Here is a 22,601-nt window from a genome sequence, read left to right on the forward strand (position 1 = left end):
GGGCCAAAAATGGCAATTTTTTCTTTTAAATCGCTACAGGTACAAGTAGGGTAATTAAATATCTTATTTAGAGTATTCATCTTTTAGTAGACGAGTAAAGGTTTAAAATGGCAGTTTTTGAATTTTGATCCGAACATTTTTTGTTGCTTCGGAAATTACAAAATAAGGCTAAAATTTCGAAAATCAAAAATTTGCTATAACTTCTGTAAAAATGAACCTAGGGCTATAATATTGGCATTAAATTTATTTATTCCACAAAGGTTTTTTTGCAATGTTATTGCTCAGAAAATAATAATGATAAAGCGATTTTGCGGGTACCACATGAAGGAAGAAGACCTATATTTTCAATATACATATTTAATAAAAAATTAATAAAAGTGATTGTTACCATTGCAAAAACATTATACTAAAGTAGAGTCATTTTTGGCTTATAAATAATTTGAATAACTTTGCTAATATTAACTGTAGACTAAATCCACTTTGCTATTTGTAAAGTTGATATTTTTACACGAATTTTCACAAAAAAATTTCACCTAGTTCAATTAAGGTCAAAGGCCACTTTTTTATGTAATTCACAGATACTTTGTTTATAACAATTAAGCAACCTAACTAGCACCATTTTGAAGTTCAAGGTATATAGTTTATGTGTAGAAGTTTAAGTAAACTTTGAACTGCAACAGAGCGATTAATACAGCTTTAAAAATGAAGTCCTGATGAAATCGGCTCGGGGCCAGTGGAGGGGAATTATAAAATCCGTGCACTCAAAAAATGAAATTAATTCTTCAAACATATCCTGCGATTAATATCACCGGAACTGGTTGACGGATTTTGATCATTTTTTTTTAATTTGTATGTACTCTTAGTCTCATAGACATTATCCCAGTCTATATAACAAACAGTAATAACACTGTGCAACCTTGACGAGAGTGTCACTGCTGTTTGTTTTTAATACTGTGACATTATGTACATAGGTAATATTGTAAAGTACATTATGTTCATATATCCCCACGTAACATTGCAAAATGTTAGGGGGCAATCCCCCTTATTACTGAGGGGTATGAAAAATAGAATACGACCGATTCTCTGAACTATCGATTATACATATTATATAATTTCATAAAAATCTCGGAGGACTATGGCAACTAACAATTTGATAGGAGAATTTTATAGATGTAAATATATAGATGGCTATTAAAAATAGGGGTTGGTTATAGAAGGGTGAAACTTAAGGATTGTATGTATTTGTAATACTACATCATATAAAATTAAGGTAATTGGGGTAAGGTACAATTTTGTCAAAAAAAAAAAATAAAAAAAATCAGGGGACAAAACGCTTATCACTTATGTGTATGAAAACTAGATTTCCAACTATTCTCAGTCGTACAGAATATACGTGTAAAATTTCATAATAATCGGTCAAGCCGTTTGGGAGGAGTATGGGAAGTAACACTCTGACAGGAGAATTTTGATACATAATATAGAAGTAGCTGTGAATTAAATAAAAAAAGTGGCTAACTTTGACCCTGATTGACCTAGGCGTTTTTTTTTAAATTCGTGTAAAAATACCAGATTTTCAAATACCAAAGTGGATTTAGTCTACAGTTAATATTAACAAAGTTATTCAAATTATTTATAAGCCAAAAATGACTCTACTTTAGTAAAATGTTTTTGCAATGCTAAAAACGACTTCTTATTAATTTATACGTTGAAAATATAAGTCTTCTTCTTTCATGTGGTTACGCAGAATTGTTGTATCATTATTATTTTCTGAACAATAACATGGCAAAAACAAGCGCTATGTGGGATAAACAAATTGAATAAAATTTAAACTAATTAAAGAGTCATTTTGAAATATTTGTGCATAATAAGGACTACTTGACTCAACTTCTCGTGCAAGATCAAAGTCTTAAATTTATTTTTAAAAAAGTTGTAGAAAATTTTTGATTTTTAAAATTATAGCCTTATTTTGCAATTTACAACAAATCATCTGATGGAAATTCAAAAACTGCCATTGTAAACCTTTAACCATATACTAAAAGATTAATACTTGCTATAAATAATATATTTATTTACGCTATTTTTACCTGTAGCAATTTAAACAAAAAACTGCCATTTTTGAGCCTTATTGGTTAATAACTATTATATTATGCCTCCGAACTGTGACGGTCATTTTTGTCTTATATAGAGACACTAAGCATCAACATTAACGCACCACCTTAAAAATGGGGCATTTTTGATGTCTTGTATTTCCTAAAACTGTTGTCCGATTTTAGTGATTTTTTTAATATGTTATAGCTCTATTCTTCAAGAATATCGATGTAATAATATTGTTGCTAAACAGATACGTGTCATAGTATACCGGGTGTAACAATGATAGTCTGTTTTTTCCTCAAAGTTTGGAACACCCTGTGGAATATTCTGGCGTATATAAAATATTGATAATAAAAAAGTTAGGTAGTTTAACAACTAGCAACGTACTTCATCAATACAGGGTGTTTCTAAATAAGTGCGACAAACTTTAAGGAGTAATTCTGCATGAAAAAGTAATGACCGTTTGCTTTATAAACATATGTTCGCAAATGCTTCGTTTCCGAAATGCGCTTGAATTTTTTCTTACAAACTGACGATTTATTTATTGCTCTAAAACCAGTTGAGATATGCAAATGCAATTTGGTAGGTTTTTTAGAGGGAGTTATTGCGCATTTTTTGGCAAACAATTAAGAATTTTATATTCACCATTGGCGTGCATACGGGTAATATGAGCGGGTAATATGACCCGTATGCACGCCAATGGTGAATATAAAATTCTTAATTGTATGTCAAAAATGTGCAATAACTACCTCTTAAAACCTAGTAAAGTTTATTTGCATATCTCAACCGGTTTTAGAGCAATAAATAAACCGTCAGTTTGTAAGAAAAAATTCAACATCCCATATCTCGGAAACGAAGCATTTGCGGACATATCATTATTTTTTCATGCAGAGTTACCCCTTAAAGTTTGTCGCACTTATTTAGAAACACCCTGTATTGATTAATAACATGGCTAGTTGTTAAAGTACCGAACTTTTTTATTATCCCACATAAGCAAATGAATCGAAAAGCAAAATGTTAAAAAAGCCTAAGTCTACAGTTGAGTTTTAATTTTAATATTTTATATTCGCTAGAATATTCCACAGAGTGTTCCAAACTTTGAGGAAAAAACACTATCATTGTTAAACCCGATATACAATTACACTTACCTGTTTAGCAATAATATTATTACATCGATATTCTTGAAGAATAAAGCTATAATATATTAAAAAATCACTCAAATCGGACAAGTTTAGGAAATACGAGACATCAAAAATGTCCCATTTTTAAGGTGGTGCGTTAATTTTGATGTTTAGCGTATAATGTATTAGGTACATAGTACAGTGGAACCTCTATTATCCGTCAGGGCAAGGGACCAAGGGTATGACGGATAATCGAAAAGACGGTTAACAGAACACTAAAAAAATTAAAAGGTCATAGTGCAACTATCAAATTTTATTTGTATGTTATTTTTGACAATATAAGAAGTACATATAATTGAATCAATTTGGTTTAAAATATTCTAAAATCTTTGTTTGTTTTACTGTTGCTTCACATTTTACAACGGCTGAATTTCATAATCGGCGTAAGACAATGCAATCTACTTCATTGGCTTCTTGTTGATAATATCACTCGATGAATTGTTGCATGTGCGATGCATTGTTTCTAGCCTCTTTACTCAAATCTAGCCTCTTCAAATTTTTGTCATTTGCAATAGCATCAGCGACATCGCCACCGTCAAATTCCAAGTCTCAGCTTTTGAATCTGTTTCTTCCGCCTCTGTTGCCATTTCAACGATTTCATCATCTGTCAGCAATCGATAGCTGTTTGAAATTCTCATCACAAATTATACCATTCAATTGATGACTCAATTTTTGCTTATGTAGTCAATACAACTTGGACCCTGACGGTGACTTGGAAATATATGGACCCTGACGGTTAACAGAGGTGACGGTTAATGGAACGGTTAATGGAGAGACGGATAATCGAGGTTCCACTGTACCCAACAACACACATTGGTAACCTGGTTGGGTGAGTGTCCCGAAAAAAAAAACCTTGTTTCCTTGGACTATAATGTGTGATAAAATAAATGTTGATATAAGAATTGTTTAAAATATCTTCTTCAATTATCTGAAATCATGAGTTTTTTTATTTTTATCGTTGATGTTTACACTTTATTTTAGACAAAAGCTCGAATTAGTTCGAAAAAATAATCCCATAATTTTTTTTGCATAATCACTCTCATGAGATACTCTTGAATAATGTTTAAACGGTCACCCTTGTGAATAATTAGTGACCAACTGGTCCTAATTCATTTAAATAATTTTTTCTTAACCAAATTGTAAAAAAAAATTTCGACCCCGTCAGATTATATTTAGATTTTTTGGACCATTCCGAACAAAAAAGGTCTCTTGTAATGTTTCTCTAAAGTTGATCGTTTTGGAGTTATGTCTCTGTTATGAATCTCTGTTGGAGTTATTAATCTGTCTTTCCATTGCTCTCTGTGTTTTTATAAGTTTATCCATATTATTTTTGGTTACTGTCCAAGTTTGCGCTCCATACGTGATTACTAGTAACACACTGGTTGAATACTTTAGACTTAGTTGTTGCGCAAATTTCTTATTCATCAGGATGTACCTCCATTTGTCAAATGCCGCCCGTGCTAATCTTATACGTCTTTTAATTTCTTCTGTTTGATTTTCTCTGCTCACTTTTATTACTTGTCCCAAATATACAGGGTGTAACAAAAATACAGGTCATAAATTTAATCACATATTCTGGGACCAAAAATAGTTCGATTAAACCTAACTTACCTTAGTACAAATGTGCACATAAAAAAAGTTACAGCCCTTTTAAGTTACAAAATGAAAATCGATTTTTTCCAATATATCGAAAACTATTCGAGATCTTTTATTGAAAATACACATGTGGCATTCTTATAGTAGTAGTATCTTAAGAAAAAATTATAGTGAAATTTGGACACCCCATAAAAAATTTATGGGGGTTTTGTTCTTTAAACCATCCCAAACTTTTGTGTACGTTCCAATTTAATTATTATAGTAGTACCATTAGTGAAACACAATATTTTAAAAACTTTTTTGCCTCTTAGTACTTTTTCGAAAAGTACGAGATATTTTGAATATTTGTCAAATCCACCACATATTTGTATATGGCTAAGTACGATTATGGAGACAAGGAAGTAATATGAAAATTTATTTATGATTTACATTTTTAGGTATATTTTGAACCATATTAAAAATAAGTAATATCTCGATAAAAAGTGCCTTCTCGAAAAAATACAAAGAGACAAAAAAGTTTTAAAAATACTGTGTTTAACTAATGGTACCGCAGTAAAAGTTTAATTGGAACATACACAAACATTTGGGGGGTTTAAAGGAACAAAACCCCCATAAAATTTTTATGTAAACATATTAAAGAAGAAGCCGCAACTCGATAAATACAGCCTTATAAAAAAATACTAAGAGGCAAAAAAGTTTTACAAATATTGAATTTAACTAATAGTACCACAATAATAATTTAATTGGAACGTACACAAAAGTTTGGGGGGGTTTAAGGGAACAAAAGCCCCATAAAATTTTTATGGGGTACACAAATTTCACTATAATTTTTATTTAAGATGCTCCTGCCGTAAGAATGCCACATCTCTATTTCTAATAAAAAGTCTCTAATAGTTTTCGATATAATCGAAAAAATAGATTTTCATTTTGTAACTTCAAAGGGCTGTAACTTTTTTTATGTGCATATTTGTACTAAGGTAAATTAGGTTTATTCGAACTATTTTTGGTCTCAGTATATGTGATTTAATTTATGACCTGTATTTTCGTTACACCCTGTATATATTTTCGTACTAGTTCTATTTCCCTTCCTCGAATTGTGATAGCAGTATTTTGTTCTGTGTTTGTCATCGTCTTTGTTTTGCCTAGATTCATTCTTAAACCTACTGTTTTTGTCTGATGTTCTACTTCTTCGAGCATATTTTTCAGTTCTTCTTTACTCTTGGCTATCAGGATAATATCATCGTCGTATCTAAGATGACTCAAGTATTGTCCATTTATTTTGATTCCTTTATTTTCCCATTGTAATTTCTTTCATATGTCTTCTAATACCTGATTAAATAGCTTTGGTAATATTGTGTCATCATGTCTTATTCTTCTTTTTATCGCTATAGAGTTTGTATGTTCGTGCAGTTTTATTCTGGTTGTAGCATTTCTGTAGATGTTGTTTATTAATTATGTGTGTCTGTAGTCTATTCTGCTATTGTGTAGTAAGCTTTTTACAGCACAATGCTTAACACTGTCAAAGGCTTTTTCAAAGTCAACAAAAGGGATGAAAATCGGTATGTAATATTCGTTGGTTTTTTCTATAAGGATATTCATTGTCAAGAGGTGGTCACAGGTGCTAAAACCTTTCCTAAATCCTGCTTGTTCTTTTGATTGATACCCGTCTAATTTTGATGTTAAGCGGTTTGAGATTATTTTTGTAAACACCTAACCACCTAGTTAACCTAATAGGAAATCTGTATGATAAAAACACAGCCGAAGTTAAAGTACACGCAATATAAAGAAAGGGAATAGACAGGGCTACGTACTAGCACCATTATCATACAGCATATATTCTAAATATATGATGAGAAAAATACTAGACGAATGGGATGGAGGAATCACTATTGGAGACAGAAAAATCAGTAACCTGCGATAAGCAAATGACAAATGACATACTTTCACTAGCAGCGAATGAGGTCGAAATTATTACCATCACCGGACGGTTAAGCCGGATCAGCAAAGAATTTGAACTTCAGACCAAAACCGGAAAAACAAACATAATGATCGTAGACAAGGACTACTAAGCTCAGATTGGCCAATGCCAATATTTTTCGCATTGCTACATACCTAACACATGGATTGTCAAAAAAAAACAATGAAGTAAGATGGAAGCCTTCGAAATATTTTGCATACACAGAAGAATTCACGTGTATCCTGGGCAGAACACAGAATCAAACTGTCAACTCTGGAAGAAATTCATATAAAAGACAGGCTATTAAAAAAGTAAACAGAGCATACCTAGTTTACTTCGGCCACGTAGCAAGAAGAACAGAAACTAAGGAACTATTGGTAGTGGAAGGAAAGGTCGAAGATCGAATGGAAGATCTCCATCACGATGAGCGGACCAAATGAAGACTGGTGGAAAAATCCCTACATGAAGCCGTCCATATAGAACAGGATCGTAGCCAATGGAGACAGCAAGATAACAATATTTAGAGTGTCATCCCGTCCTAATAAGGGCTCAAAGGATAAGGAGGAGGAGGGTGACCCAAATATAGTTTACCTAGAGTTTTATGTTGGGCATGTTACACAAATTTGTGTATGATAGATATTAACTTTCAGATAGATACATATTAACTTTCTTTTCTAAACGAAAATAACATGGGTTATTTAAAAATTCACATGTGTTTCGCTCCTAAAATACAACACCAGATTGTATAAGATTAATGTTTTTTTCTAGGAAACAAATTCCCCATTAAATAGTTACCTTATCAGACCTTAATAAAACACTTTTGAAATGCATTCGATGACGCTTCTAAGGGCCAGCCTCTTTATGTCAATAAATTAGTCTTTAACTCAAACCCCAGACATCTGTTTTCAGTCAGTCGATCCACAACAACGAGTCGATACATAACCCTCGCTGGGCCAAATAATAATAACCCTATTACTAGATATAAGCACGCCTTTTTAACCAAAAATAAATAAATATTACTGTTCGTTGTTTTTACACTTATTTTAATTTAAGTTACTTGATTCCGTCAGCACCACCAACGGAACAGATATTTTAAGAGCTGTACTTTCACGTTTGATTCAATTTATTAATGACCTTTTGGACCTGGCCTGGCCTGTAGTGTTGTGGTATAAACAATTCTATCTACTACTACTACTACTACTACTACTACTACTACTACTACTACTACTACTACTACTACTACTACTACTATTCTTCTATGTTTAACCATAGACCTGGAGGGATTTCTCTTTCCTCTAGTTCTTTTTCAATTCCCTCTCTACAGCTTCTTCTCGGCCTTCCTCTTTTCATTCTCCCTTGTGGTGTCCACGCCAAAATCTGGTTAGGGATCCTGTTATCTGGCATTGTCTGTACATGGCCGTACCATACTTTTATGTCATCAATTATTGTATGTGTGACTCCCATCTCGTATTATCTCATTTGGTATCCGATCTCTTCCTGATTTGCCTGCTGCTCTTCTCCAGAAGTCCATTTCTGTTACTAGTAATATTCTCTTTGTTCCTTGTTTCAGTGGCCAAACTTCATTGCCATATGTGATTACAATTTTAAATATGGTATTGTCTATGAGCTGTTTGTTTGCTTTAGCTATTGTTTGGTCCCACGTTCCACACAATGCCGTTCATCGTGGATATGGCTTTTCTACCCTGTATGTTTCTGTCTTTTCTATCTTGATTTATCTTCATGCCCAGGTACTTTTATTCGTCACAGTGTTTAATTTCTACCCCAGCGTCTAATATAATGGACTGCTTTGTCCCTCCAATACACATGGCTTCAGTTTTCTTAATGTTGACTGCGAGATCGTATTTGTTATATTCTTCTCTTAGCTTCCGCGTCATGTAACTCAAGTCGTCATGAACCTGAGCAATCAGAATTTGATCATCAGCGAAACATAAAGTGTACAAGTGAACAATTCTATCTGTGGCGGACAATTGGTTGGAGTCAATTTGATATTTTTTATGTTTTTTCTCTTATAACTTAATTTTTTGACAGATCTTGAGTATTATGAACATTACCTTGAACAACTATTTTACTTTTAGCATAGTACAACCAAATGTGGGACTATTGTCATACGCCTTTAGACATCAATTTATTATACCCGAATTTCAAGAATTTAGTAAAGAGTTAGAACTAATTTATTGGAAGTGCAAAGAAAACACAAGCGGAACGGTAAGTAGCAGTCAATTATTTTTTAATAAAGAATAAACAAAAATATAATGTTAATGTCACTGTCACTATAATTATATAAAAGATTTCTTTCCAAAAATACATTCTCATACTATACACATCAAAATGGTCTAGGGGACAAAGTAATCAAAGAATAATTAAATGAAAATTTGACAATTTATTTGAAAAATAGTGAAATTCAACAAATTTGGACGCTGTTACACCTCTAAAAACCGGAAAAGAAAGAACAGAGGAGAGAATTCTGAAAGGCAGAAAAACATATGGAATTAATAGAAATCTGCTGAGAAGCAAGACTCTTAGTATAATATGAAGTTTATATAAGACGTTAATAAGACCTATTCATATAGGATGGAAATAATCATGATGAATAAGAAAGAGGAAGCTTTTTGAAATTTCAAAGAAAAATAATGAGAACAATACTGGGCCACAATGTATCAAGGAGAAATACGAATGAAAACAAATGCCGAAATTGAAGAAGAATTAAAGAGAGAAAATATAGTTGGATACATAAAATCAACCCAACGCAAATGCGGGACGTTTAGGCGTCCCGAGAGACGTTTTCGGGACCCCGGGACAAATCGTTAAAAAATGGGACAATCCCGTTTTTACGGGACGTTTGGTCACCCTACTCTAGCCCCCTGTTTATTCGTCGCATCCTTCTACCGTGTTTAGCATCTTTCCAATTTCCCCGTATTTGCTGTTTTCATTGTCCATACTTCACTACCGTACGTCACTGTGGGCGTTATTACCGTTTTATATATCCTTAGCTTTGTTTTTCTCCATACATACTAAGTTTTTCCAATACTAAGTTGAAAAGCATTGTGGATAACGGATCTTCTTGTCCAAGATCTCTGTTTACTTCAAATTCATCCGATGACAATCTTCCCCATACTACATGATTTCGTGTGCTATTCAAAGTCATTCTAACTAATCTAATCAGTTTTACGGGTATGCCCAAAGAGCTCAGTACTTCATACATTTTTTCCTTCTTAATCCTATCGTACGCTTGAAATTGTATTGTAGTAGTATAGACTGTAAAACTATTAGTACATTTGGATGTTGAGAGGTGACTGATATTTTTTTGCAGAAATTGCTTGAAAAAAAAAAACTCATATAATAATATTTGAGTTATCCTCCCACTCAAAAAGGTCCGGAACATTGTTTAAATAATTAAAATGTCAAAAAATTAAGGAAAAATTCGGTTTTTTTCTTCGTTTTTTGATTATAACTTTAAAAGTATTCATTTCCGAGAAAAGTTGCACTGACATAAAAGTTACGTAATTAAATTTCCTACAATATAGGGTTGGTTAAAATTATCAAAATTGTCACCCTTGTTGCAAAATAGCAATAATTGCGAAAAAAACATAAAAAAACAAGTATTGCCATTTTACGTTTTCCAACCATTTATGCTACACTTAAGACTTTCATATTTCACAAAAACTTTATGATATAATAAAACAATATTGTTAATTTCATTAAGATCGGTTTAACAGGTTTTGCAAAATAAATTTTGCAATCCAACTTTCGCAAAAAAGTTCATTTTTTCAAAATGTTGCAGGACTGAAAATAAAGCAGACAACAAGTTGAATTTTTTTTGCATATAGAGGAATACTGTACCTTTCATTTGTAATTTGCAACGTTAAAATCGGTTAACTACCACCGCGTCAGGAATTTTTTTAAATAAACAATATTTTTGGTGCTACGCGCAGGACAACGAATACGTTTGCTCTGATTGGGCATTCCAATGACCTTCGATAATGATTGATAAATTTTAATTTTTAGTACATTTCGACATAAATAAATAAATTTGTTTATTGCAAAATAAAAACACATACTCTGTCCTTTGAAATAATACTTTTTTTAGCAAAAACTTACTCTGTTCATATATTTTAAGGGGGGGGGGTATGGTTTGAAATCAACATATCAAGCACATTTTTGTGAATGTTTCTCGAAGCTATGGTACAATTATTTTATTTTTAAATTAAATAAGCATATTAAGATATTAATTCAAAGAAGATTTAGAACAAAATTTAATCCAAAATATTGAAAAATAAGCCATCGGTGACAAATTTTGACAGGCAGCTCACAAAAAAAAATGGATTTTGCGGTGGACATCAGAACTCGTCACTCGATCATACGAAATCAAAAATTTAAAGAGATTTAATTAGCTTATGAGTTTCACGAGGTCACAACGTCGAGTTAATTTATTTTTAATAATTTTTGGTATGACTCAGAAATCAAAAAAATGAAATTTTTGGTAAAAATTTTGTGAAAATCTACAGACTTATTATTGTTGAACAAAAAATAAGCAAAAAAAGAAAAATATCTCGACGTTGTTACCTCATGAAATGTCTAAAGAAAATCTGTGCAAAATATCAGGTAGATCGGCCGAGTAGTTTTTCAGTTACAATGTCCACCGCATTTGAAAAGGCAGTTTTGAGAAAAATGCGTTTACAGTTTTGACAACTGCATCTTCATCTTCTTATTTGTCTGCCAAATAGTAAAGTGATGCACATTGAAATATGTTTTTTGAATCGAGGAGTAATCTACAAAAGAGAAGGCAAACAGTTGTTTAACGTTTCTCACTACGCTCAAGCGTGCTGGCGCGAAGCCGCGGCAAAGCGAGTCTAAGGTAGGGATATTCAACACGCTGTATCTCTGGTAATTTTACTCCGATTATTTTGAAATTTTCAGAGAGTATTCTTGAAAGTATCCACTTTTATTTGAAATAATAAAAAAATTAAATATTTCAAACCATACCCCCCTTAACTTAGAGAATAAAAGTGTATTATTTTTAAACATATGCAATTGTTTAAACAATATTTCACAAACAATAATCACAATAGTTTGATTTTTCTGGAATTAAAATATCAAAATACAATGAAATATAGAGTAAAAAAATAATATATTAGATAAAGATTGGAAGAAATTTTGGTGGAAATCAACTTGAGTGAATCGAACACCGCTGTCCTGCGCGTAGCACCAAAAATTAATGTTTATTAAAAAAAATCCTGACGCCGTGGTAGTTAACCGATTTTAATTTTGCAAATTGCAAATGAAAGGTACAGTATTCTTCTAATATGTAAAAAATTTAACTTGCTATCTGCTTTATTTTCAGTCCTGCAATATTTTTAAAAAATGATTTTTTTTGCGAAAGCTGGATTGCAAAATTTATTTTGCAAAATCTGTTGAACCGATCTTAATGAAATTTAAAATGTTGTTTTATTATATCATAAAGTTTTTCTGGGTAAAATATGAAAGTCCTAAGTGTAGCATAAATGGTTGAAAAACGTAAAATGCGAATACTTGTTTATGTTTTTTTTTCGCAATTTTTGCTATTTTGCAACACGGGTGAAAAATTTTTAAAATTTTTAACCAATCATATATTGTAGAAAAAATTTAATTACGCAACTTTTATGTGAGTGCAACTTTTCTCTGAAGTGAATACTTTTAAAGTTATAATCAAAAAACAAAGAAAAAAAAACGAATTTTCCCTTCATTTTTTGACATTTTGATCATTTAAACAATGTTCCGGACCTTTTTGAGTGGGAGGATAACTCAATTATCATTATATGATTAATTCTAAGCAATTTGTGCAAAAAAATATGTCACCTCTCAACGTCCATCTCAAAACAGATGCGCTCTGGACTAGTAGCATTAGGCAAGTTTTAGGTAGTTTTTGACACCTTTTTGCCTTTTGTAAATTTACCTTACCTATCCGTGTCCCTGGAGGAGAAGTGTGTGTCCCAGTGAAAGTTCCTTTTGTTACAATCATTTTTTCCTTTTGGATATTCGTTTAGGGTAGTTAGGAATATTTAGGGTAGTTAGGACTAATCCGTCAACTTGTTACTGACTGAATTACTAATATGAATGCCAATAAAAAAATCTTACGCTTGTTTAAAATCTAGGATCAATGCATTAAGGGCTACCTTATGTTCATAATAGCAGGTAGTCTGGATTTCTTTTAGAGTAAAAATCTGATCTGACCACTGATCTATTAACTCTATCTGGCCTGATATTCAGATAATTTATCTTCAGCAAATCTGTTGAGTTTTTCTCTTATCATCCTGGCTAATACCTTGTAACAAGTATGCAACAGAGCAACACCTCTGTAATTTTCACATGCCAATGTATCCCTCTTTTGCTATATGGGGCATAATAGAGCTTTGGTCCAATCTTTGGGCATATTTTGCTCTTCTTATATCCTCTTGGTAAGGCTATACATCCTTTTTGCCGTTCTTTCCCTCCATTCTTTAGCATTTCTGCCACTATTTCGTTTTCTCCTGGCGTTTTGTTATTTTTGAGCCCATTGATTATATTTTTAATCTCTCCTTCACTATACTAAATTTACAATCAATATGCAGTAGAAATAAACAAACCAAGACACGTTAAATGCTTATAGGAGCACTCCCGAATCATAGTTTACAATGTATATATGTTACCGTGAAAACCCGATTTCAGTTAGAAACCGAATTTACTAGGAAAAACTAGTTTTAACTATGCGCTTTAGACAATTCTAGTTTGATATTATTAAGTATTATCAGTTAATTCTAGTTGAGACTAAACATATTTCAGTTAAAACTAGTTTTTACTAAAGTTTTCAGTAATTTCCAGATTCAACTAAAACTCGGTAAATAATTTAATTTGTTTAGCTTGCGTTTTCAAACTCTCGTATGCTTCCTTTTTAGCTAACAAAATTTGATGTTGTCCAATAAGACCGGCCTCTTCAACACCAGATTCTTTATTTTCCGATCTCAACTCCTGAACAACCAGAATAAACTTGTAGCTGTGATCCTCCTGTGATTGCATGTCAATCACATCTACCTGACAGTGACTATTCATTTCTGAATGCAATATAGGTTTCGACACAAGACCCCTCTTTGCTTTCATATTTTTACTCTTCTTCCGTTGGCAGGTTTCACACATTGATATAAAATTTTTGATCATATCAATTGTTATATTTGCGTATTTTCTGGCAATTTCAGTCTTCAACCTATCTCCACCTCCATGAGTAATAGCAACGTGGGCTGCTTCAATTATGTCAAAAATGTCTTCGGCAGGTAAATAATATTTGATGGGATCAATTCTAGAAGTCAACTTTTTTATTTCGCCAGCTTCAACAATTCTAAATTGTTTTAGTCTTCGATTTTGTAACGGTGTTTTCTTGGCAGACAGTTCCACATCTTATACTTCCGCCATTAATTCATTAGATGCCTATACATACTTTTCGTCACAACATTGTAGTGGCTTTATTTCTTTTCGGTCTCTCCTTTTGTAAAATCTTTTTCAAAAAACGTTCTTTCCACGTTCTTCTATATCTGCTCTAAACATTATCTTTGACATTATAGCTTATGGTGAATAATATACAGTAGTGTAAAATATCCAATAAAAACAATGCAGAACCCCGAACACCACCCCGAACCCCATTAACACTACCCCGAACAAGCCAAATTGTATTATTTGTACTTTAACGGGTATTCGCTAGTAATTCCAGTAAAAACTAGTTTGAATTAGTATAAACTACTCTAAATGAAATTCGTTCTGGATTTCTAGTTTTAACTGAACTTAACAGTCAAATGTAGTTTTGACTAGTTAAAACTAGAATTCTCTAAAGCGCATAGTTAAAACCAGTTTTTCCTAGTAAATTCGGGTTTTAACTGAAATCGGGTTTTAACGGTAACATATACATTGTAAATCCCAAATCATAATTTTCAAAGTTTATCCATTGTAAATTATGATTCGGGAGTACCTACTAGTAGCATTTACCGTGTCTTGGTTTGTTTATTTCTACTGCATCTTGATTGTAAATTTAGTATAGTATAGGCAGTTCTATTATTATGCCACTATCCTCTATAATAAGGGAATGTTCATTCTCGTCTGTATTTTGCTCCTTCAGCAAGCCGGTAAGTAGCAATAAATTATTTTTTAATAAAAGATAAACAAAATTATAATGTTAATGTCAATGTCACTACGATTATATAAAATCATGTCTTTCCACAAATAGATACTCATACAGTTACTCCTTATCTTGATGGGAACAATTCGAACCGTACTATACTTTTTTTAAACCGCAATGACGTATCGCTACGTCACAGGTATTTGCTGTTAATTATTTGGTATGGATTTGTCATTTGTGTTTACTTTGGTTTACATAATATGGTTTTAAATACTCTTGTTTGCCAGTGTTGTCAAGTGGTGAGCAATTTTCTTTATTATTGTATTTTTTTTGGCATCACATATTTTTGTACACAATGAAATAAATGTCGAAAGGCTCGATTATCTTACGAGGTTATTGCGAAAATGTTCAAGAATTAGGTATAGCGTATTTCGTATTTCTTAATGCTTGACAACACTCTAAAAAAGGTTTTGGCGTGTAGTGACTTTTCAGGAAAATTATGGAAATAAATAAAAATAAAAATATTCACTAAATTTTTCTTTTATCACAGACTCATAAAAACTATGACTGAGAGATTTTCTTATAACGTTCCTTTTTCAATTGACCTAATCGTCAAGTTAGTCATCTTCTTCTTCTTACGCTCCGGATGTTGGCGATCAGCATGTCTATCCTAACTTTACCTACAGCTATTCGGAATAGTCCGGTTGTAGACGTATTGAACCATTTTCTTAGGTTTTGAACATATACATAGTTAGAATAGACAAGGCATACTCAGCAAAATAGTGTAACGCGCGAGCAGTCGATCAGTGGTCTATCTATCTCTTTTCCGAGCGATTCTGTGCATGTGACAGACAAAAATGACTAGACCACTCAAAGTGAATATTGACCAATGACATCTTGGATATTCATGTTACACCTCTACCTAGGCAATCATATGGAAACCAGTGCTCTATATTGATGTCCATGTGTGATAACCAAAGATGGTAAAAAGTGGGTATGGAGATAAACATGAATAAAACTGAATTAATGAAGATTAACACACCGAGAGAAATGGGCATACAAATAGAAAATCAAGAGCTGAAATCAGTGGAAAGAGTTAGTTATCTAGGAAGCATACTGAACACGACAGGAAGAGCAGAGGACGATATTCAAACACGAATTCACCAAAGTAAAAATCTTCAATAGTAATGTAAAGGCTGTACTATTATACGGATCACAAACTTGGAGAATAACAAAACACAACACTGGAAAGATTAAATCTTTCATCAATAAATGCTTACGAAAAATTCTAAGAATATTTTGGCCCAACCGAATCACAAACTCAGACTTAAGGAAAAAAACGAAGCAAAAACCAATACATAAAGAAATAAGAAAGAGAAGATGGAAATGGGTGGGTCATACTCTGCGGAAACCAGACACAGACATAACAAAACAAGCATTGGAATTCCAACCTCCAGGACAACGGAACCAGGGGAGACCGATAAATACATGAAAGAAAACAATTATTAAAGAAGCAGAAAACGTCGGCCTAACCTGGAAAGAAGTCAGAGAAAAAGCACAAGACCGGCAAAAATGGAGAGTGGCAGTAGATGCCCTATGTTCCAGTGGGAACGAAGAGGATAAGTAAGTAAGTAATATTGACGTGAAAAGGGGCATAGTACAATTATTGTTATGATTTGACTTATTTGTTTATTATATTTTCAACACTTTATTTATTAACTTTATTTTAATTGAAAACACTTAATTTATATTCTTCAACACGAAACTACAGTTTCTCATCAGGTGGCACATATTCTGCTCTCTCTGACCCAACCAGGACAAATCCCGGCGTGCAGTTACGGATTGCAACGAACGAAATGGCAGAGAAGGTTCCCATTGTTTTCAATCAGGTGGGATGTAGAGTAATATTTTTAATATTATTTTATGTGCTATTAGATTGAAAACTTAGTCTTTTGCTAGCAGTTGCCGCTACGGCATACCTGCCATTTCGTTCGTTGCAATCCGTAACTACACGCCGGGGTTTGTTCTGGTTGGGTCAGAGAGAGCATCATTATGTGCCTCCTGATGATATACTAATAAGTTTCGAAACCGGTAGAGGTGCTTTCTGCACTCTCTGATTGAACTAGAATATAATGCGGCTGTAGTTTCGTGTTGTACACACTAACCCAGATAGCACAAGTACGTTTTATGGACATCCAATGGACGTACATCTGTGTACATTGGAACGTCCAATGGACGTCCCGCTAAGGTACAATGGACATCCGATGGACGTCCAACGAACATCCAGGGTTCCCAAAATTGGACGTCCATAGAACGTCCGCAACAAACGTACAGTGTACGTTGTTGGAGCTTTCAGTGTACGCCTTATGTACATTCAATGTACATCTGATGTACATTCAATGTACGTCTTATGGACATTTTTAGCCCACTTTTCAGAAAGCAATCTAGTATCTATAATTTTGTGAATACATAGCAAAAAGCCTTTATAGGAAATAGTTCCTTTAATACTAAAACTTATACATTAAAATATTACACAAGAGACGTTTTTTTATTTTTCTTTACTATAACAACTTTATTATAATATACCGGGTGTCCACTTATATTTTCCCCCATTTTAACTGCCTATAACTTCTAAACGGCTCAAGATAGAAATATGCGGTTTTCGCTGAAATGTTTTATTTTAGTAAAAGTTTTGTCTGAATGGATTGAATTTTTTATATCGCTTTCACATACGAAAAAAAAAATGGCGGATTTTTGAAAAAAACGTTGTTGACTTTTTTTTAATGGAATACCCAGTATATTTTTTTCAGAAAAAGAAAGGTCATTCATCTATCTAGCGATGTAAATTTTTTCAAAATCGGTTGTCAAATCACTGAGTAATTAATTTTTAAAATGAGAGGTGCAACGTGGATATCACATATCTAAATAACATAACTAAGCCAATTGATATTATGTCAAGTGATTTCCACATTGCATCTCTCATTTTAAAAATTAATTGCTCAATCATTTTACAACCGATTTTAAAAATTTTTATATCGCTGGATAGGTAAATGACCATTTTTTCAAGTTACAAAAAAAATACTGGGTGTTTTAATAAAAAAAAGTCAACAACGTTTTTTTTTCAAAAATCCACCATTGTTTATTTAAAAACGATATAAAAAATAATCATTTACCTAAAAACTTGAAAAAACGGTTATTTACCTATCCAGCGATATAATTTTTTTTAAATCGGTTGTCAAATGACTTAGCAATTAATTTTTAAAATGAGAGATGCAATGTGGAAATCACATAACATAATACCAATTTGCTTAATTAGGTTATTTAGGTATGTGATATCCATGTTTCACCTCTCATTTTAAAAATTAATTACTCAGTGATTTGACAACCGATTTTGAAAAACTTTATATCGCTGGATAGGTGAATGACCTTTCTTTGAATTTAAAAAAAGTATACTGGGTGTTCCATTAAAAAAAAGTTTTTTTCAAAAATCCACCATTTTTTTCGTATTTGAAAGCGATATAAAAAATTCAATCCATTCAGACAAAACTTTTACTAAAATAAAACATTTCAGCGAAAACCTCATATTTCTATCTTGAGCCGTTTAGAAGTTATAGGCAGTTAAAATGGGGGAAAATATAAGTGGACACCCGGTATTAGGTACTTTTATATAGGAACTTTATTAATGCACGACTGAACATGCACGATAAACAGCAAACACAAAGGTATTATCACAGGATGTATTATTGTAAATAATAATTTAATAAAAACGAGATTCAGTTAATGGCGGCGTATGCAGCAGCATGCACGCATGTACATAGAAAAAATTTTTAGTTTAGGAGCATGAAGAATGAAGATGAAGTCATCAAGATGAAATACGCCGTGCCAGTTGGTAAACTGGTAACTAAAAAGATATTCGATGGCGGACAAATATTGCAAGGCGGGAAATTTAACAGTTACAAATGCACATTTAAGATTTAAATTGGTCGTGTCTAATTCTTGTAAGGTCTATAATTACCGATGTAGCTCTTTTATACTGAAAAAGTTTACGATCATTTTATCATCGTCTAATATTATTATTAATTAAAATAATTTTAGTGGGTCAGTGTGTTTTAATTCGATGATGAAAAAATATGTGACTGCATTTGTTGAAAGCTTTTTATATTCTACTGATAATATTGCTTTGATTAAAACAAGAAGCTAATAATTACTCATATTAATAATCGCGTTTTGTGTAAAATCTCCATAGACCACAAATGGATGTCCAATGTACGTTGAAATCAAACGTCCAATGGACGTCGCGTAATGTACGTACATAGTACGTCCAGTTTTGGTCCATGGACGTTTGGACTTTAAATGTACGTTACATGGACGTCCATCAGACGTTGTGTGCTAGATGGGAAAACATAGTAACACATATAATTTATATCTAATTACTTTGTACAATTTATTAAAATTTATAAACGCGCACTATGACATCGAGATTATAACTAATAATATAAATCCGGTTCATTCAAATCTTCTCTTGTATACAGTCCTACCCAGCTTCTGGTAAACGGTAGATAAGTCTCGACGAATTAAACCCGTTCGGCATTCAGGTAAATCAACATCTTCGAGAAGGAATTGGACCTTTAACAAGTACACTTACGGGTGACGGGCCGTTTGCTGGGGGCGTTGGGGGGTCAGTGAATTGGCAGGTAACATAACAGTATTTTTATATTATAGGTGGCGTCGTACATTCCACAGCTAAAACGCATGAACCCGAATTATTGGGGAGTCAGTATTGTAACTATAGACGGACAACGATATTCAATAGGAGATGTTAATATACCGTTCACAATCCAGTCATGTAGCAAACCTTTGTCTTACGGTATAGCTTTAGACTTGCTTGGAGCAGACGTTGTTCATCAGTATGTTGGTCAAGAACCTAGTGGTAGAAACTTCAACGAACTCATCCTCGACCACAATAGTAAGTTTGATCAAAGGTACAGTTGAACCGAAATAGGAATAGACCTGAACCACAGTATAAAGAGGGACAGTAGAACCACTCTCCGAAAAATTGGAAGTAAAATATGTAGTTGCGCATGGCGACCGCGCAATGTTCTTAGTCGCTTTTGCCCCACTCTCGCATTGTTAGTCGCATAGAAACGTACGGATTTTAACAGGGAAAATCCGCATCCACCACTGGTGAATTGCCAATTGCGTACTGCCGGTATTACTTCTCGAGATCAAAGCGCCGACAAAGGAGTGGTTTTACTGTGTAACCTCTATATACTGTGCCTGAACATACTGTGCGCGCTAGCAAATTTTAAATTACGGTAGAGAGCGCTCAGTGGATTTGCAATCTCTTAGCTGTTTATGTGGATAGTTTTACTATAGGGACGATTCGCGACGTTGACAAGTTTTGTGTAAAATCTCAATTTTTAATAATAGTGATTTTGAGTTTTCTAATAATATTGTTTTAATTTTTGTTTTAACAATTATATTTTGGAAAAATTGAAAAAAGTAAGTGAAGTCGAATCGCGAGTCTTATTAAATACAATAGAATTGTTATAAAATTTCACAGAATGGGTACCATGTGAGAAATGTTTAAATTGTGAAAATGTGAAAGTTACTTTTTACATTTTAACCCGTGTATAATACAATATTTTTTCTATTCTTATTCTTCTTCTTCAGCCTGTTTGCATCCACTCCTAGACAAAGGACTCCGATAAGCTTTCCACTTTTCTCTGGTTTGTGCTATTTGGTGCCAGTTTTTCCCCTCTTTGGCTTTGATGTCGTTTAGCCATCGTTTTTGTGGTCTTCCTCTACTACGACTGTGTTCGCATGGTCTCCAATGTACAATGTTTCTCGTCCACCTGTAGTTGTTTTGCCGTGCCACGTGTCCTACTGTAATGGGTAGCTCTTTCGGGACGACAGACTCAGTACAACACAGGTTAAAATTAAAGTAAATATATTTAAGATAATTATATACAGTTTAAAACAAGTAAAATAAAATATAATTCCGTCTTCTGCAAAGGAGAAACAATATCAAACTTTATTACAGTCATAATAGCAACATTAAAATGATACGATAAACAATACAATATAATACAATAACAACCTCGCTACGTTAAATCAACATAGCCCTATATTCCGATCCGGATATACGGCATTGCACTTCAATACGGCGCATAGTCACTCGTTCCTCGCTACTACCGCCTCCTGCGATAACGGTAATGGCAAGACTCCACTTCACCACGGTGGCGTCTGCCTAGGCATAGTTCCACCTCATCAGCTGTCGAGCCATTGCTAGTTCAACACGCTAGCAACGACTGACTTTCTCATTCTCCTGGCTCGCCTTAAATATGCTCTCGATGCCACTACTCCTTCTGTTTCCCCCAGCGGTGCTATGCGCCAACACGGCTGCTCCTACGGTTGTCTCTGGTCGACCGGGCCATCGCTGGCATCATATCATTACACTACCCAGTTCCATTTCATTTGCGCAATTCTTTCAATTACATCTTCCACCTTCGTCCTGCTTCGCACGTCCTCGTTTCCTATATGTTCTTTTAGAGATACTTCCAACATAGCTCGTTCGATGGCCCTCTGTGTTGTTCTTAATTTATTGGCTGACAACTCTGTAAGTGTCACGGCCTCCATTCCATAAGTCATAACTGGTAGAATACAACTGTTGAATACCTTTTCTTCAGATTTATTGGTATCTTTTTGTTTTTCAACACATCACTAAGTCTTCCTACTGCTGCCCAAATTTCAAAATCAGAAGTCTTAACAATTTTGCCGTAAAAAATAATAAATAGAATATCAAGAAATAATCAGGAAAGTAGGTTACGTTGTCCAGGTAACTACTAAAATAAAAAAAATTGTGTCAAAGTGTGGTCAAAATTTAGCAAAATCTAGCAAAACCTGTGCGAAATGAACAATGATGATGGAAAATACGAAACACACTGATTGCCATAAGTTTGTTAACTGGTGTCCCAATAAAAAAGGTTCTCGGCCATATCTCAGGAACCGTTTATAGTACAACTTTGAGAAAAAATATTTATAACAAAAGTTGCCTCGGGAAAAGTCTGGAAATTATTTTCATAATTGTTACCACAATTACCCTCCACCGCTAGAGGGTGTAATTGAATATCAATAATTAAAAAATCAAAATTTTACAAAATTTACCTAATAAAAGGGCACTGAAAATCCAATCATCGTAATCTTCATAAAATTCTGCGCATATTGGGTTTCACAGGTTTAAGTCTACCTTTGCAAATAAGAGGTGGGGGTGAGTGGGAACCTTCTTATGAAAAAATGGCTGTAAGTCCGGTTCTGCTATATCGAATTTTGCATACTTGGTCTTGTTGAAAACAGCTCTTTTTCGTCAATGTAAGAGTCTTATTTTCGAAATAGCCTAATAAGTAATATGCCAGCTAGTAGGCGTTATTTAATTATTTTCGTAAATCTAGTTTTCTTTGCAGAATATTAAATACAAGTATGCAGTTTTAATCTTGTATTACAAAATTAGACCAAATTAGCAACATAATATCGAAAACCGCATGCCGATACCTTTTTTCTATCTCGAGATATCTTAAGAAACGTGTAAATTTTAAACAACTGTTAATGTCACCGGTAAACAAAGTTAAAGAAAAGT

The 22,601-nt window shown here is 33.2% G+C and overlaps 1 protein-coding gene across 2 annotated transcripts in view; it reads left to right on the plus strand.

Annotated features, from left to right (window-relative positions):
• LOC126893188 (glutaminase liver isoform, mitochondrial) overlaps positions 1-22,601 on the plus strand; it is a 112,195-nt gene that overhangs the window by 59,222 nt on the left and 30,372 nt on the right. The window contains exons 6-7 of one of the 2 annotated variants that reach the window (XM_050663142.1): positions 8,922-9,051; positions 19,688-19,931. In XM_050663142.1, coding sequence (XP_050519099.1) covers positions 8,922-9,051; positions 19,688-19,931 — 374 coding nt within the window. The remainder of the gene's footprint in view (positions 1-8,921; positions 9,052-19,687; positions 19,932-22,601) is intronic. The other variant, XM_050663143.1, reaches the window with a different exon arrangement.

The sequence above is a fragment of the Diabrotica virgifera genome, chromosome 10 (assembly GCF_917563875.1).
Source record: "Diabrotica virgifera virgifera chromosome 10, PGI_DIABVI_V3a".
Lineage (NCBI taxonomy): Eukaryota > Metazoa > Arthropoda > Insecta > Coleoptera > Chrysomelidae > Diabrotica > Diabrotica virgifera.